The 17,712-nt window shown below is 42.9% G+C and overlaps 1 protein-coding gene across 4 annotated transcripts in view; it reads left to right on the forward strand.

The window, feature by feature from the left end:
- The first annotated feature begins 1,019 nt into the window (after window positions 1–1,019).
- Window positions 1,020–17,712, forward strand: part of CSMD3 (CUB and Sushi multiple domains 3) — a 585,000-nt gene continuing 568,307 nt past the window's right edge. For all 4 annotated transcript variants that reach the window (XM_058018891.1, XM_058018902.1, XM_058018909.1 and 1 more), the window contains exon 1: window positions 1,020–1,377. In XM_058018891.1, coding sequence (XP_057874874.1) covers window positions 1,200–1,377 — 178 coding nt within the window. In that variant the 5' untranslated portion in view covers window positions 1,020–1,199. The remainder of the gene's footprint in view (window positions 1,378–17,712) is intronic.

The following is a 17,712-nucleotide window of genomic DNA, read 5'->3' on the forward strand; positions in this document are numbered from 1 at the left end:
ACAGCCACTCGCGCACCCAAACACGCACTCCGCCCCCAGAGAAACCTCCCACGCACGCACTGCGGGGCCCGGCACACGCGCGCAGCGCTTACGCGCAGAAATGCGCCGCCACCATCCCCACCGCCCCCGCACACCTGGGACAACACCCCCGCGCCCACCCCCATGCGCGCCCCCGCACCGCGGGCGGTGCCCGCCCGCCCCTCCACGAGCTCCCCGCCGCGGCGGCTCCGCGCAGCTTGCGCGGTGCTGGGCGGGCCGAGCAGGGCAGCCCCGGGCGCGGTTCGGGCTCCCCGGGCCGGGGCAGCGCCGCTCCCGCAGCCCCCCCGCTCCCCCGCCCCGGCGGCCGGCAGGTGGCGCCCGCGCTCTTCTGGCGGAGCCGCGGCCGCGCCGCCCCCGCTCCGCTCCCGGCCCGGCCCGGCCCGGCCCGGCCCGGCCCGCTGGGAGTCCCCGCCCGCCGGCCCCGGCCCCCGCCCGCCGCGCCAAGGGGGTCCCTCAGCTGCGCTCACGGGCACCCGGGCTGTGCCCGCCGCTCCCCCGCGCCCGGCCTGTAATTCATGTCCCCGCGCAGAGCAACCAGGCTGCGCATCCCCGGGGCCGCGCTCGCTGCCGCGGGCTGTGTGCCCGAAGGCGCGGGCGAGCCGCCGTGTGCGAGCCGCTGTGGCGATGGCAGCCCCGAGCCCCGCACGTGCGTGCTCAATAACGGGGCTGTGATTGCTGCCGCGGGCGGGATGGGCGAGCCCGCCGCGCCGGCCGCCCCAGGCTCCGGCGGGCGGCGGGGGGATCCCGGCACTCCGTTATCTCCCGAGCCGCTCTCCCAGGCAGAACTGATCCTCTCGAGAGAGCAAGGGGGTGGGGGGAGAGTCTCAATTGCAAATACTGTTCGGAGTTTATTGGAGAGAGCGAGTGTGAGCGTTGAGGTGCTCTCCCGTGGCTCCCGGTGGATGCTGCGAGGAGGGAGGATTGTGGTGGGTTTCGGCTGTGCAGGGAGTTGGGGTAGCGGGGGGGGTGGGGGAGGAAAAGACACGATCGAGAGTAGCTGAGACTTTGTGCCCCCGTTGGAGAGATGGTTGAGTCCTCGTCAAGGTTGCTGTGGTATCCCAGAAACACCATTCACTCCGAGCTGTGACCGCGCACCATCAACAGCAACAACTCCGCTGCGCCTGGCCGAGGAATAGGAATTAGGAGCTCTCAAGAATAATATGAAAGGGATCTGCAGAGGGGAAATCCGTGCAAAGGAATCGAAATTAGCAGACTTTTGGGAAAGGGGATGTACTAAATGTGGCCGGCTGGACTTCATCCTGGTGAAGAAAATGGAGATTAAAAGTGGATTTACATTTTGGAACCTCGTCTTTTTATTGATGGTTTCGTGTGTGAAAGGTAGGGTAGTATTTGAGTGGTATATTTTTAGGGGTCCATTTGCTTTTTGTCAGGGCGTTGCAAGCTCTCGCCTTGTATCAAGGTGTATTTCAAAATGTGTTTATCTCTTATTTTATATTTTTGCCCTTGGTACTTTGCAATGGAAATATATAAACGATCGCTAAGGCGGGGAGGAAAGAAGGAGTTGATTCAGAGCTCTCTTCGGAGATAGGAAATGTATTTGCTTGCCAGAGCTGGCGTTCAATGCAGTGACTGAGCCGGGGCTCAATAAATATTCTTGCAGTATGCTCAAACGGAGACGTGAGTTGGTTCATATAGCCTCTAACTAGTGTATATTCAAACAAATCCCACTGGTTCACTTTTTTTAAGGTGACGATGATGTTAGTGCCGAGTGTGTGGGGGGATTACCTACAATTCTGGATTTCGGTCGAGCAGCGGGATCTTTGCGGGAATGCCTGTATCGATGCACTTATTAGTTTAACCCGTTGCGTGGGGAAAGTTACGGAGGAGCCCAGCGTACTCGCAGCCGTCTCGCAGCCCGAAATGCGCTTCACGCTCAGCTGTCTGTACGCATGCAGGGCTCCCCGGCTGCCGGAAAGGTGCCTTAGTAATTCAGCCTTGGTCTGTCGCTGGATGCAAAGATCGACACCTCTATTCCCTCGCTTGGTCCCTTTTCTCTGATGTGTGTGAGGGAGTTTGGGTGGTGGTTTTTATCTCTTTTTTTTTTTTCCCCCGAGGCAGCGGCTATTTTGCTTTCTTCTTGCTTCTGTGTTCATGAAAGGAGGGCAAAAAGGAAATGTCTAGTTAGCGGCATAAATGTCTTCACTAAGTCTGTGCTTGCAGGCAGTTAAGGGAAATGCTACACACAGAGAAAAGAAGAAATATGTGGCTTGAATAATGTGCACCTGCAGAATTACACAGGCATCGCTAAACAGCGAAGCGCCGATCCCATCACGCGTGCCTTCAGTAAAAGGATCTATTCTGCTACTCCCCACAGTCGGCTGCCTACCCGAAATAATCTCCCCTTGTTTGTGGCCAGTGATTAATATCCGATTAATCATCCTTTTATCCCCCTCCTCATCCTCATCCCTCCTCCCCGCCACACTCATACACTCCCAGAATATTTAGTAGACATTATCGATCCCCCCGAGTTTTTAGACTTGGTTATCGCCTACAGAGGTTGCCTGCACGGGTGGGAAGGAGGTGTCTTGTGGGGGTGGCATTCAAAGGCGTGCCTTCCTGAGCTGGCGCTGGCTTGGATGAAACAGTTTATTGTAGAGCTTTGCAGCTGCTTTTCTTCCCATTTGCATCGCGTTGAAAAAGACAATTCGCGTTTCACGGGGAGGGTCTGGAGGGCTTTTACCTCATCCCGCGTTATCCTGACGCGGGGTATCCAAGGGGCTTGCCTGCGACGTTTATGGACCCTGTAATTAAAGGCAGCCTTTCTGTGTTTGCATCTATTGAAGGAGCCGCTCCCGGCGCTCTGCCCCGGTCTGGAGACGATTCGCTGTCGGCACCGGCCCGGGCCTTTGGGGGCATTTCCTTTCCCCGGTTCAGCCTTCTGCCATGAGCGCGTTCTGGGTGCCGGGTGCCAGGGTGGGCAGCCCGGGGCTGGCTGCCGGCCGGGCTGCGCGGAGCGGAGCGGGGCGATGCGGGGCTCCGGAGCGGTGCGGGCGCGGTGCGGTGCGGGGCTCCGGAGCGGAGCGGGCGCGGTGCGGGGCTCCGGAGCGGTGCGGGCGCGGTGCGGTGCGGGGGCTCCGGCGCGGCAGCTGCGAGGTGAGCGCGAGTCGCGGGGCGGCAGCACCCGACCGCGGGACGCGCCGCGCAGAGCAGCGGAGCGGAGCGGCTTCCCCAGCACCTGTTGAGAGCCGCCGCTTGCCCTTGGGGGTGGGGTGAGGAAAAAACGCTGAGCACAGAGGGCAAAAGCTGCGATGGAGCGCCAGAAACAGCCCAAGAAAAAGGGAAAAAAGGGTTTTGGAAAACTGGCTGTTTCTCCTTCTTCCCATTGTTAGGGCCTAAGCTTCCCCGATCCTGGTAGTTTCCATAGACTTCCTTTGGACTGGGGCAGCTCGCCCAGAAATTGCCGACCCAGGAGGTGATGTTTTACAATCTGGATGTGGGTTCCTTTAGGCAGCCAAGCCTTACAGAGCTGGCTTACACTCACTGACTGCAGCACTGCATCTATTCTGGCCGGCCCGAATTTTATCTTAATTCTTCTTCCACTCCCGTGAATGAAAGCATTTTACTTAGATTTACATTCCCATTGTGTCAACAGAGCTCCTGCCCCCAGAAAGCAGAGGCAAAGGATGAATGAATACCTGCCCACGTAAAACATTGCAGATGTTGGGAGCAAGATGACTCCACAGATCCTACATCTGCTCTACCATTGCTTTGCAAGGCCTTTTTACCACACCTCATCTCTGCAAGCTCCCACCCATACCCTTCCTTGTTTAAACATTTCTACTGAGCAGTCCAGCACCACATCATAACACCCAAACTGTTGCTGTCATTCCTGTCATACAGACCAGTTCCACAGCTTCGCTTGATATTTGCCTCTCAGGCTTTTCCAATTTTTGTCATTGTCCTGTCATCATTTCCCCAGTCTTGATCCACAGCTCTCCCATCATTACATGTGCCAAACTATCCCCAGATGCTTGAGGAACCACGCTCACATCTGGATAGTTAGGCTTTACTTGGATATATTAATATGGACAAAACAAATCCTTCACGTTTATCTATAAATTCATGACTCTTTGAAACCTTCAACAACATTGAAAGGGGTTAGAAAAGGGAGAAGAAAGCAGGGGAAGGTGGAAGAAAGGAAATTGTAAGAACTGCTGAGGAAGGAGTGATAGGAAGAGCTAAGTAAAAAGGAATTGTTCCTTTTTCAATTAAAGTCTTGCTTATACAATATCCCATTTATGCCATGGAACCATCTCCAACAAAATCTTCCTTCAATAGGAATGGAGTAAAAAAGCAAAGAAATGACACCACTGAAAACTGAGTGGTGTGAAAGGCATTTAAACGAACACATCCACGATCCGGCCTTGAGAAAAGGCCGAGCAGAGTGATTCCTGATCAGTTACAGGGGGTCATGAACCCTGTGCTCTTCCCTTCAGATGAAGGAGGCATCCAGGAAAGCTCCCTCCCCTCACACCATGGGAGAAATGAGAAGCACCACTGAGGCAAGGGAGATACAAACCAAATATTGAGGATGAGGGAATGGAAAACTCCACTGTCCAACTCCCTTACCGAAAGTGTGGAAGAGAGCATGAAAGAGTGGGAAAAAATTGCCTCCTGGGATTTAGCAAAGGACTTGCATGCCTTCGATTTGGCACCTCCTTCCACCAAAAGAAAAAAAAGAAGAAGAAAAAAAAAAGCTTGTGATAGATAGTGGAGGTAAATCCTCCATCTCTGCTCCTTGGCTGTCTCTCCAAGAGAGAGCACCAAGGTCGACTTTTGTCTGCCCGGCTAAAATGAAGCTTTGCCGCTGTTGTTGTTCCTCTGTTCCCCTCTTGCAGTTGTGACAAGCGGAACAAGGGCAGCTTTTAAAATGAAAGGGAGATGAAGCGCTGAGATTTTAAACGGCTCATTGACAAGAGAAGTGATGAGAAGATGAAAAGCATTTCCATTTCCAGTGATGGGTACCTGGCATGTGGGAGTATTTAGCAGGGACAAAGCGTGCCCTGCTTCTTTTAACCACCTCTGCCATCTCCCTTTTCCCTCATTCCAACCTCAATCCCGCTCCCTTCATGCTCTGCCAGCCCCTCCCCACCGCTTCCTTCCCAGTCACTTGATTTATGCAGTTACTGACGATGGGTATGAGATTACTGGCGGATGGCTTTCCCCACTGGGGCACGGCTGGGCGCAGCGAGATGCTGCTGGCTCTGTCCCCGAGGCGGGAATGGTCGGGAGAGTAGCAGCAGGTTCAGGTTTCCTCACATCCCGATGGCCGATGCCGGCGCTGCATCTTTGTGTGATGTGTGTGTGTTGAGTAAGTTCGTGTGTTTGTGCATGTACTCACGCAGGGGGATAGGGACACACTGACTGGAGCGGGGACAGCGTGGTCCTTCCTTTCCAGCCCCTCCACACCCGCTCGCCTCCTCCGGGGAGCCCCTTTGCCGTGGCCCCCGCGGGTGCCACGGGGCTGGCTGTGCTCAGCGCCAACGCCGCTCGCCGTGTTTTCTATGCAGCTCTTCAGGGTTGCAAAGTTACCTCTGTCACCCCCGCCTTTCTCAGGGCTAAAACACAGCATGGCTGTGCCCCCGCTTAACGCTCGCCTCCTCCTCCTCCTCTCCTGCAGGGCAGCAGTGAAGCAGCACACGGCCCCTCCCGGCAGCGCCAGCAGGGACTGCTTCTCCTTTCCCTGCCGGTGCCACTCGGGGCTCGCAAAGGGCACAGGAGAGCCTCAGCTCCGCTTTCCTCCCTGTCGGTGTGAGAGGCGGCAGTCCCAAGGCGGAGCCGGCCCGGGCAGCTCCCCCCGCGCCGGTCCCGGCCCCGCAGCCCCCGAGGTGTCCGCGCCGCCGGGCGCTCCTGCTGGCGGAATCCCGTCCTTGGCCTTTGCTGACTTCATCTCCGTCACTCCTGCACCTCTTCGGCCGACAAGTCTAAGGCAGCTCTAGGAGGGTCGGCTGATTGGTTTGTTCGGCTGACACACAGAAATAGCCCCCAGTCCCTAAGCACAGCCAGCCCGCTCCTCTGCGAGAGGCTGAGCTCTTGAGCAGCCGTCCAGGGTGGAGAGGGACGGGCTGTACCTTCAACTCCATTATCAGCATCTCAGTTTGCCAGCAGCAGTGCATGAGATCTAAAGAATTCTATGGATGTGCTTCAAAATTCCTCCTTTTCCAAAATTCCTATGCAGAATCATAGCAGAAACTTGTAGTCTACCGGTGGTTTTTTCCTTGTTTGCTTGTGTTTGGGGCGGGGGAGGATGTTTTTGAGCCACAAGTCTAGCAGGATAATTTCCAATCTAGCTTAGTGTCCTCTATCTCCAACCATCACAATTAGCAGCAGGCTAGTGAAAGACTGCAGAAACACAGCAAGGGGAGTGACTAGCACGTCCTGGATTGCAGCAGCCAACAGCTTTGGATCTCCTAAGATACAGGCTGCTTTTGAAACATCACATTTGGAAAGGCATGGACTGGCCTGTGTTCCGTTCATTTGTCTGTTGTCTTTCATTCTGCTGCTTTTTTCCCTTGCTTTGCCTTGCCTTGCCTTGTTTTCCATCCCCATTCCATACCATGGCATTAATATAAATCCTGCATTCTTTCCACTCTTCATCTGTCTGAAAGTACTGGTTTGTATGAATATTTGTGATAAATTTGGTTGTTGTTGACATGATGTGAAGATCTACCCACAAAATCTGATTCAAACCCATTGAATGCACATGTACATGGTAACAAGAAGGAAAGTCACATACTCTTTCAGAGAAATTTGAAAAAGTTTTAAAATATCCTGTGAGGATGGTTCAATTTGCCTGATTGTAACAACTTTTCAGGGAAAATGTTCTGAAGAATAAGACAGCCTTGTGTTGTAGCTTTAAAAAAAATACTGTCTTAGACGTTGTCTGATTTTCAGAGGTATTGAGCATTTACATTTTCAGGTGGCTCTAGTAAGAGTCTGGGGGACATGTTAACATCTCTGAAGCAAGGCCAAGTGAGTCCAGCATTATGATACTGAGAGATAGAGAAACAGTATAAGTAAAAAAAAGCATCTGTAAAATAAATTAAAATTATATATAAAATTTTAATTCTACAGAATCTGATAAATTGAAATGGTTGGAATAAGAAAGCCTTTATGATCTGCTGTAAAATTTGTTGTTTTGGTTTTTTCCCCTACTTATAGGAAACTTCAATTCTAATTCCATGGAGTTTTGATATCTCAGCTTCAACTACTTGCTGATGCACATCATTCAGGTTGTGTTTCTGACCATAATGGTTAAGGTAGAAGAACAGAACAAAGCATTTAGGGAAATTAGTTTGCCAATTACCTTACAAAGCAATTTCCAGGAAAGAGCAGTCAGAAGAAAACAGACAACTTGGTCTAAGCTGTTGATTTTTTTCCTTAAACCCTTATATTTTTAAGACAGCTCTTACTATGTGAGATTTTTGAGGAAGCAATTTTTAAGTCATAAATCAGAGCCACATCTGATAAAATCAATTATTGCAAGGTTATAAACCTTACCTCAAAATTTTAAGTAATTTCCATGCTAGAGTTTATTGCAAAATTCCATAACTTTTACAAGATTTAGACACATGCCTTTTAATCAAATTTACAGAAGAATGTTTCCTTGTCAATGAAATGGTACAATTTCTTTACAAAAAAAAGATAACATTTGTCTTTATCTAAAATTCAAGGGACAATATTTGGCAATTATCTTAGGCCTAAATAGAACAGGGTGTGACATGTAATGCACCAGTTTTAAAACTCCTTTAAAAAAAACCAAACAAACTAGTAGTAGAAAATGTTGAAGATCTCCTTCCCAATATCCAGCTTATTTTCTGGGAAGTAGAATGGAGAAGAATATGGGACTATAAGGAGGATTATTTAAAATACACATATACACACAGAAACACATTTACATTTGTACTTGTTTACATTCAGTTGTTTACCTTTCCTGGGCAGATTTACAATCATTGCTGCATTGCTTTGTTCTCACAGAACGTGTAAGATTTAGTATGGCTTCATAATTTCAGCATTACAGATGCTGAGTACTGTTGTAAATGTCAAAGATGGAAATAGTGGGAATTCATCATGCCCTTCCCAGGGCCTGAAATCTTAGTTGGGTAAGTTTATAGATTTAGGAACAGTGTTACTCATAAAGGGGGAGCCTCAGTGTATTGATGAATGGCAAACAAGGGATCCCAGCAGGGCTGCTCCTCTCATAGAACTCTTGTTGAAAAACAAGATGGGATGCAGCCAGCACAGACACAGAGAGATGGACTGCCCATTTTCCCTTGGATTCTACAAAATGCTTCATAGCGTCATGTGTCATATTTGCATTGTATCATAGAAATAAGGAAAATAACTGTAAATAACTTAACCACAGAAGCATTCCTAGGGTGATGAATTCTCATCCCCCAAGGCCTGTAAATAGCACAGACCGTCTGTGCAAAAGAACTGAAAGAATTTGGAGGCTTGAGGCAGAAATGACTGAGTTGATTACTTGGATTATACTGCCATTGAATCACTATTTCTGACCTTGAATTCTATTCTGTCTGTTTCCCCTATTTATGTATCTTGTTAGCCTTATGCATGTAACTAGTTTGATTCAATTCTCATGGAAATATGTATATGTGTGGAAATTATATCCACATATTTGATTATGTTATGAAGAAATTCAAAAGACTGCATTGTTACCTGTCAAAGGCACAGGTAACAACTCAAAACTCATGTGCTTCCTAAGTTATCTATTACCTCTTAATTTATTGTGTATTCCGAATCTCAGAAGGAAGTTCCACTATAATGCATAATTGATTTCACTAATAAAAGAAGAGTGGTAATAGTGATAGCTAGGTGTACTTGTTAGGAGAAAAGCTTGATGAAAAGAAAAAACACTAGTTACTAAAACCAGTAATTAAAAAAAATTAGGAATTGACTGTCATATTTATTCCTAGTGATTTAGGATATTCTTACCAGATATAGTTTCTATAAGCTGGATTTTTTTAGTAGATTGAAAACGTCTAATCACCTTTCAAGTATACAAAGAATGAGCATTTCTGTGCTCTCTTCTGGTTTATTTTAATACTGGTGTTATCATTTGAAGAGCCTGACATATCTCAGAGGTGGCTGCATTTCAGTGCAGTTGAAATGAACCCTCTGCCATCATTATCTCCTCATAGAGCTGGTTTCAAACCCAACAAGGAGATACCTTGGTTAAGGTAGAAGAATAGAACAAAGCCTTTGAGGGAAATTAGTAGTTTGGAGTCCTTAGTGAAAACGAACCACAGAAATGCAAAGTACACATATTCTCATTGAACATAGTGTTGAGACGGAACTACTTGAATTACAAAACCTTTTCTCCACTATTTAATCTGACCCAGAACAAAAACTTCACAGTCTACTATACTTAGCTTTCTTGATTGCTGTGCAATTATTTTGGGAAATGAAGCTTAGTCTAATTAAAAGTATTCTAAAAGCCTATACTAAAAGTTGCATTTTTGCTTCTTTGTATGAGCTTTGACCCAAAGGTACTTAGAATTTGTAAAACAGAATATTAAAAGAACCTCTAAGCTGTCTGTTGTTTGAGCCCATTGAAGGCAAAAGGAGAGTCCAGAATAAGATCTCTGAGAGTAGATTTTCCTGTTTCTTTTTGTACTGAGTTTTGAATTACAATTTTCTGTACATATATATTGTTCTGTACATAAATATTAATTACAACAGAAGTTATGTATTTCACAATATATGCTTGATATTTTAATTTGAAGTGGTCTTATTACATTGTAAACCTAAGGATTATACAAGTAAATTGTTTATGATTAAGGGAAAATAAATTATATATTTGGATACAATAGGAAAATGCCCTTTCCCCATTTCATTGATGGTCACATCAGGAGTTCTAAGGATGAGTTTACTGGATTCAGTGTAATGATTGTATGCTAATACAATGTCAGGTGCAGCCCCTAGAACCCCAGAATGGTCCTGTTTTTGTCAGGACATATGGTGAAGTACAGCAATTTTTTAACCTAGCTTCAAGATTTCATATTAATTATTTTTGTTTTTCAGTAAAGCATTTTGGAATTTGCACAATGCTGCTAATGGCTGCAGAGGAACTAAGAGGACTTAAGAAAATAGATTTCAGTTTAAAATGCTTCAAATTTAATTATAAATGCAATTTGGTTTTACTTGTATCAGGCTATCATATATTCCAGTATGGAGTTACATTGAAAATGCTGAATTAGCTAATAAAACCAAAGCACAAAAATCAGAAAGTTTCCATGTTAGTTTTATTGCATTTTTTTCCTAACAAATTCTTTGTATTTGCCCCTGCCTTATTTTAAAGATGTCTAATATGCTGAGTCAAAATCAAAATAACTGAAATATAGTGGAAACCAAAAGTTCAAATCCTGACTTTTGGCTAAGCAAAGACTTGGGGAAGAAAAGAATAGGTCTTTGGCCACCTGACATAATCATGGCCATTGGCTTTGTGGTAACAGATGCTTTTTTTCTTGCATCTCCAGGGGCATGCAGGGAAACAGACACACCAGCACTCCTGGTAGCAAGCATCTGTAACTGTGTCCTCTGTCAGGAAGGATTCTGCCTAATTCACAGCTATGCTCTCATCATCTGTGATTTCCCTTGAACGCTTCTGTGCTGACACTTCAGTTATATGGCTCCTGCTGACTTGAGCAATGCTTGTTGCATAGAATGGCAGAATTGGGTGGGTTGGCAAGAACCTCAAAGACCATCAATCCAACTGTTAACCCAGCAGTGCTGAGTGATGAGTGCTCTGCAATTTTAGTGACCACAAGAGAAGAAATATGTATACTTAATAACATATAACAAAAGGACAATCTTTGCATCAATATAGTGCTCACAAAAGTTCTCAGCTGATTAGAGAGTTTTTATTGGTATAGTACACTGAAGTATATTGGCATTTGCACTGTCAGCAGTGGAAAGTTGCACCAATCAACCACATAAGACACAGTCTTTTTGAAAATGTACTGAAAAATGTTTGATTTGCAAAGCTATTTATCTGATATAGAAATGAGCAACAGAATAATGTTTAATATTGAACAAGTTCAACAGCACTGCTGACTCCTGCATGCCTACCTCCATAACTTTCCTAAGGATGTGCTTCAAAATTCCTAAATCTTTCTAGTACTACAATTGCAGTCCATTGAAACATGTATGAGTTTCTACACTATTTTCAGCTACTTTTAAATTAGACTACCCATAAAAAACCCCACCATTCTCCTAAGCTCTAGCCATGTATTTTTACTACACTCAAATCTAGCTCATCAACTAGCTCCTGTAATTTTTCTGAATTTATTCAGCCTCCTCTGCACTTCTGGGCTCCCTTCCCAAATTCTCTTCCCACTCCACAAGTACTGCTGGAAAAGTCCCAATAACATAAAGCCTGCAGAAAAATATAGAAAGTTCTCTTCAATTTCCATGTAATTTGTAAAGTCCTTTTTTGGCCCAAAGTAATAATCATGTAAGGGTAATATGCTAGGAAATGTAATATCCTCCCAGCCTTAGAGTCATAGATTAGACTTACTAAATTTTCCAGGAAGTTCTTTGGATTTTATATCATCTCCAAAAATGCAAGATTGGAAGAGTGGTTTTTCAGTTACATTTCTTTTCATTCTTTAGTATCTCGTGCCTGTTTACCTGATTATTTTTTGGTAACCAAAATAATACCCATTCACCCCAAAGAAGAAAACTTCAAAACACACTTTAAAAAAAGTCCAGAATTTGATAGTGAGATATTTTTACACTCACTTGTGTATAAATGAACAGTATAGAATCAGATAGTTAAAAGTGGAACACTTGATATATTTTGGAAATCCAAGATATATCTTCTTGGTTTTTCAAGCTCTAATGTATACAGTTTAACTGTCCAAGTGACATGATAAGAGAAATTTTACAGATCTAATATTACTCCTGTTAATGCTTTACTAATATCATTGTTCTGGGATGACCACTGACTTGTTGGGACTCTGGATTCTACATAATATTGTAGAATAAGAAAATAATTACATATAAAAGGAAAAAAATTGCATATGGTAAAACCAGGCTAGATTTGTCGGGATGCTGTTACACACTTGCTCCCATTGACTTTGTGTATTCCAATGAAGTCAGGAGGGTTTGCTGCGTATCTGACTTGTGAAAGGAACTGTTCCAAATTGCTCCCTTTGGGGCCTCCTGTATTTGTCCCCTCTTTGAAATCCATTGACAGCTGAGTTAACACAAATCTGAGTCAGAGTGTGCCACAGATACCAACTAAGGAGAGAATCTGCTCATCAGAACAACCGTAATTATTAAGGAGACATCAATTTCCTCCTGGAATTTACAATAGATCTGAGGTAACTATATGGAAAATGGATAGTTTATTTTAGAATATTGTATGCAATGCAATGAATATTGAATCATCACTTCTGAAAACATAACTGCATTGCAATATTGAGGTGTTTTCTGAAGAACGTTTTCTTCATTCTTACAAGTTTTATTATTTTGCATTATTAAGCTAGTTCAATGTCCTGTAGGTAAACATCCTCTGGCCAAACTGATATGGGTATATTTTTTTGATCAACCGTTTCTCCTCATCTGCTTCCTCCATACTTCATATGTAAAATTTTATTTCCACTATCTCTTTTGTATCATTCCTTTTTTGTGCTTTTAAGTCAGATTGCTCTGGGCAAGGTTCCTATTTTTTGTCTGGCACACTTGGATGATTGTGCACTTTTTAGAAGGTGTTTCTTTGATTTTTCCTCTTTTTCCATCTCTTATCAGTATTAAAAATATCCCCATTATCTACTTGAATGTCAATATTTTACAATCCTATTGTCTTTTTTTTCTTACATGACAATACTATTTTTTTATTTCTTTTCTATTGATGGCTCAGTTGGTGTTCCTAACAGTGTTTCTATTTCACACTGCTTGGTAGCTCAAAGTCTTCCCATTCAAAGTTTCTTACTTCTCAAGTGAGAAGTGTACTTTTGAAAAAAGTGATCATCCATTCAATTATAACCTTATTGAAATATTTACCAGTAGATTATTTTAGAGCTTGTCCCCACTGAACTGAAGAGAAGATTTGTCATTGACTTTTAGCAGAACAGATCAGATTGATACTAAAAAGCAAAATACTCATTTCAATACAGAGGAGTTTATTTAGGATGTGATAGCTCTACAAAACTGTTTATATCTTGCATGGGACTGAACTGATGAAACTGAAAAGCTGTAACAGATGAACTCCAGCACATTCTATTTGCCAGTACCCTAAAATGATATTAGAGCTAGATGGGTAAGTTATTGACACTCAAAAACCTTTCAGGCTTTGGTCCCTTTGGTTTATTGTCTTATGAGAGTAGTTAAGTGAGTCGACAAAAACAATGCTTCAGACTGAAAGATAATCAGGTTCTATTATCGTTTTCAAATCCTATTCGAATTCATCATTCATTTATAAAGATGGCAGGAGTAAGGCTACAGTTGCAAGATGACCAAAAATCTAAAATCCTTTTTAAAGTAAATAGTATCAACATTTTAGAAGACAATGAGTGAAAAGTTTATTAACCAATCACTTTTTTTTTTTAACTGATTTGGTCTAGAATTTGGCAGAAACACACGAGGAGCCCTGAGAGTTTAAAGTTTCTGGCTGATCTCTAAATCTAAAACAGCTGAGCAGATTTAAATATTTTGTGTAAACAAATTTGCATCCAGGCTGTTAATCTGCATGCCAGCTTTCAGCTTGACATTTTCTGAAATGATGGAAAAATGCTAAGCCCTTAATACTAAATGGAGTTCATAATGGAAATGCTGACAGACCCTTAATTACCTGTATTGTGATTCTGCTGAAAGCTTCTTTATCTGTCTAATCTTTCACAATGCAGTTAAATATATAAATTCTTGAAAGGAAGAAGAAAAGGAAATTTGAGTTGAAAATACTAAACTGTAGCAATGCTATATTTTCTTCCAGACATCCACTTATGGAGGCAGCAGTGACAAAAAAATATTTTAAGAAAGATATAGCATTATCTGTGCAAATGTAAAGGCAGCCAATGATGCTTAAAAGTCTAACTTAAACTCCATTTTTCAATCTTTTTGAGTCGCCTTTCTGGCAAAGTATGATTAAACAGATGCAATCAACCATTTTTAATATGATAATGAGGTATTATCATAGAAAAAATTTCTTATTGACTTGACATGGCAAAAAAATCACAACCAACAAAACATAACGAAATTATCATTCCACTGCCCTAATACTGTATACTTATGCTTAGCTCTTCTTCACTGAGTGGAGGAGGAAGCAGAGGATAATGTGAGAGAAAGGCCATTGTCTGGACTCTAATTTACAAATTTTGTAATGTAGAAACTCCACTATCTGCCAACTTTAGAATAGAGTCTTTATGATTCTCTGGAAGAGATTTTTTTGTTGTTGTTGCTGTTGTTGTTCCCACCATGAAAATCTTCCCCAGTTAGTCCAGGCTATAACCACCTGAAAAACTAGACAGTATTTGCTCTGCAGAGATTGCTTAGGGTGGATGACTCTGACATCCCTTCCTTGCTGCAGCTCCACACAATCTCTGCCCCAGCCAAGGCACACGGCTGTGCCTGTGGAGCAGCTTTCACACAGGACCTTCAAGGAAACAGAATATCTTCCAGCATTTTTGCCTTTGTGCTTTGCTGGGCGAATGAAATCTATTTCTCCAGGGTTCCCACAGCAATGACTGACAAAGCTCAAAGAAAATGTCCTGAATGAAAATGAGAAACATACCACTCTGATACCTTCTTTCCAGACTGACACCTTCTCCAAAAAGGCACCTGGAATTTTAATTTTTCCTTGAGAAGAAACTACTGCAGTTCCAAGATCAGCTATTTGCCCATCCCTGTATCTTCTTTAATATGACTCTGCCTTTCTTGACATAAGGAAATTAGAACTCTGGGTCGTACTCAAGATAGGGGTGCATTGGTGTTTTTTGTAGGAGATAGATTTCACTCTCTTTGTCTTACTCTTCTGTTCGTGGAAGTGCCATGGAACATGAAGTCAGTAATTTCAAAGAAATTTCAATGATGCATCTGAGGTCAACTCTGAGTTCTGCTCTCAGGTCAACTCTGAGTTCCAAGCTCATCATCATGCAGGTATCAGTTAGTTATATTTTCCTATATGCATATGAATCGCTAAAACTTGCCTACTTCTGCATTTGCACACCTATTGATTTTGTGAGGACATTTTGGAGTACCTTGACATTGGTGCATCATTTGATTACCCAAAAGATCTTAACATCTCCAGTCTAGCAAATTTCCCTACATACTCCTTACTCTGTTGAGGATAGAGATGTGAGGAAAACTGATGTCATCACTAATCTGAAAGCGGCAACCCCACTTTTGATTCATCATCTAAGCAAGCGATCACTTATTCTATGTCTTATATTTTAACATCTTTAAGTTCATTAAAGGATCTTTTCATACATCCTACGTATTTTTAAAGGCTTTTGATGGTGAGCGTTGTCAAGAGATTTTTGCATGTTCACAGTGACTAAACCTAAAAAATTTAGTTTTTCTGATTAATGGACCTATACCCAGAATTCCCTTCTCCAGGGTGACAGCTTTAACCAAGGACCAAAAGCCACAGGAGAAGAGCTGCCTGTATACATTGCCTTCTCTGCTACCCAGAAGAACCATAAATATTTTCTAAATCAGGGCACTTTTCATAGTACTTCTGAGGTGCAATGAGACTGTTTAGTACTTTAATAGCTGACTTAAAAATATATTACTGGAGTTGTAGGAAATGGTGCTGTTTCTGTTGGAAGCATTTTCTAGAATTTGAACAAATTACCATTCCAAGCAAAATTTAGAGACACTGAGCTCTTGTAGTTGTCATGTTTCAGATGAGATGTTGCTGGCATGTCTGCTCCTGAAAGATTGCATGGTATTTTTCACAGAAGATTGTTATTAGCCTTCATCTGCTGGCAGAATTCCAATTTGGATAATTGCAGTCTGCTATCTAAATTCTCTAAGCAGAGTGTGTTAAATAACCTTCTACACTTCCTTTTCTAATCTTCTGAGGGGCATTTCTGAGAATTATTAAATAATAGATCTATTTAATATAAAAGGCAGCTGCTTCTAAATGCAAAGGGAAAGGAACTGTTTTAGAAGGTGTGTTGACTACTCAGCGCTCAGTGATAAATTACACAGTGGCATTGGTGTAGGAAATGCTCCTTAGCACTGTACAAGAAAATAAGGAAACTACCTCCTTAACAAGATTGCTGTAATTTAATTAAGAGTTCATGGAAACATTTTAGATAAACTATACAATATGCTCTTCCAAGATGAGAAGCACTAGCCTGGAGAAATCCATATAGAAATTTTTGGAAAAGTTACAAGTTATTGAAGGTTGAAATAAAGATTTCTTATTCAAGATGAAGGATTAACACACACAACTTTAGTACACAGGAGAATATAGAAAAGTGCAAAGCTGTGCAAAGCTTTGAACTTCCTCAGATATGAAAAAAATCAAAGGGAGAAAATGGGCCAGTTGGACCAGTCATGAAGTCAAGTCTCAGATTTGAAATAAATGGATGAAAAGGAAATTTTGCTGATTACATACTAATTCAGTTATTTCTTTCAATGTGAGAAAAGAAGGGAAGGGAATTCAATATTAATCACAATTGCTTGACATGTCTTTAAACATGTGTAATTATTGGACAAGTTTAAGGATAATTTGTTAAGCATCAGCTCGTTGGTCCATCAAAAGTGGTGTTTGCTTCTCCCCCTTGGCCTGATGGTAAGTAACAGCATTCAGCAAAGTAAGAAAGAGATAGGAAGCAAAGAGATGCCACAGAAATGTCTTGACTCAAAAGGTGTTCTCATATTCACAATCTCCATCTTTCCTTGGGGCCTGTTGACACAGATGTGTTAAACTAGAAGAAAGCCTTTCCTGTACCCTTTCTTCCAAACTTATTTACCTTCCATAGAAAGCCCTCTATCAAGCCCAAAGTTTTTTGCTCTCCATGAAGAAAAGACAACAGTGTCAACATTTTTGCTCATGATTGCTCCACCCTGCATTTTGAGAACTCTGTACAGGTTCAGAGTAAAACTTTTTTATGGGGGGTTTTATAGAGAACAATACAACCACAGAATAATTCTATGACTGTTATTGTTTGGCATTATTTTAGTTCAAGAAAAAAACATCGTACCCACTTGTGCTCTTAAACTATGTCTAAGCTCAGTCCAATCTGTTTGAAAAAGCACAATAACAAGATCATTGTAGGTAATGTTAGGTTCAAATTAGGCATTCACTGGGTTGATGCATGTCTGGATGGAATGGAAGCAGAGGTTGTTTATGGCCCTTTGAGAAAGCATTTAAGTCTGGTTCTAAGAAAACTCCTTTATTACAGTGCAGGTGGTTGAGTTGATTGTGATCTTGAAGATTAAGGATATCTTCATTTCTCTGATGTTACAGAAACACAGGGAACTTCTTGGCTTGATTGTCACTATGACTTACTGTTGCCAAAAACTGCATTAACTGCTATTTTGGAGCCTCCTCAGTACAGAATTTTCATTAGTTTAGTTTCTTGTATGAATAAAAAATTAGTAGATATGAGTGTAACACAATATGCACAGTTCCAAACCAAGTAGCAGCATTCTTAAGATAATGATCAAGACAAAAATGGA

The sequence above is a fragment of the Melospiza georgiana genome, chromosome 1 (genome assembly GCF_028018845.1).
Source record: "Melospiza georgiana isolate bMelGeo1 chromosome 1, bMelGeo1.pri, whole genome shotgun sequence".
NCBI lineage: Eukaryota > Metazoa > Chordata > Aves > Passeriformes > Passerellidae > Melospiza > Melospiza georgiana.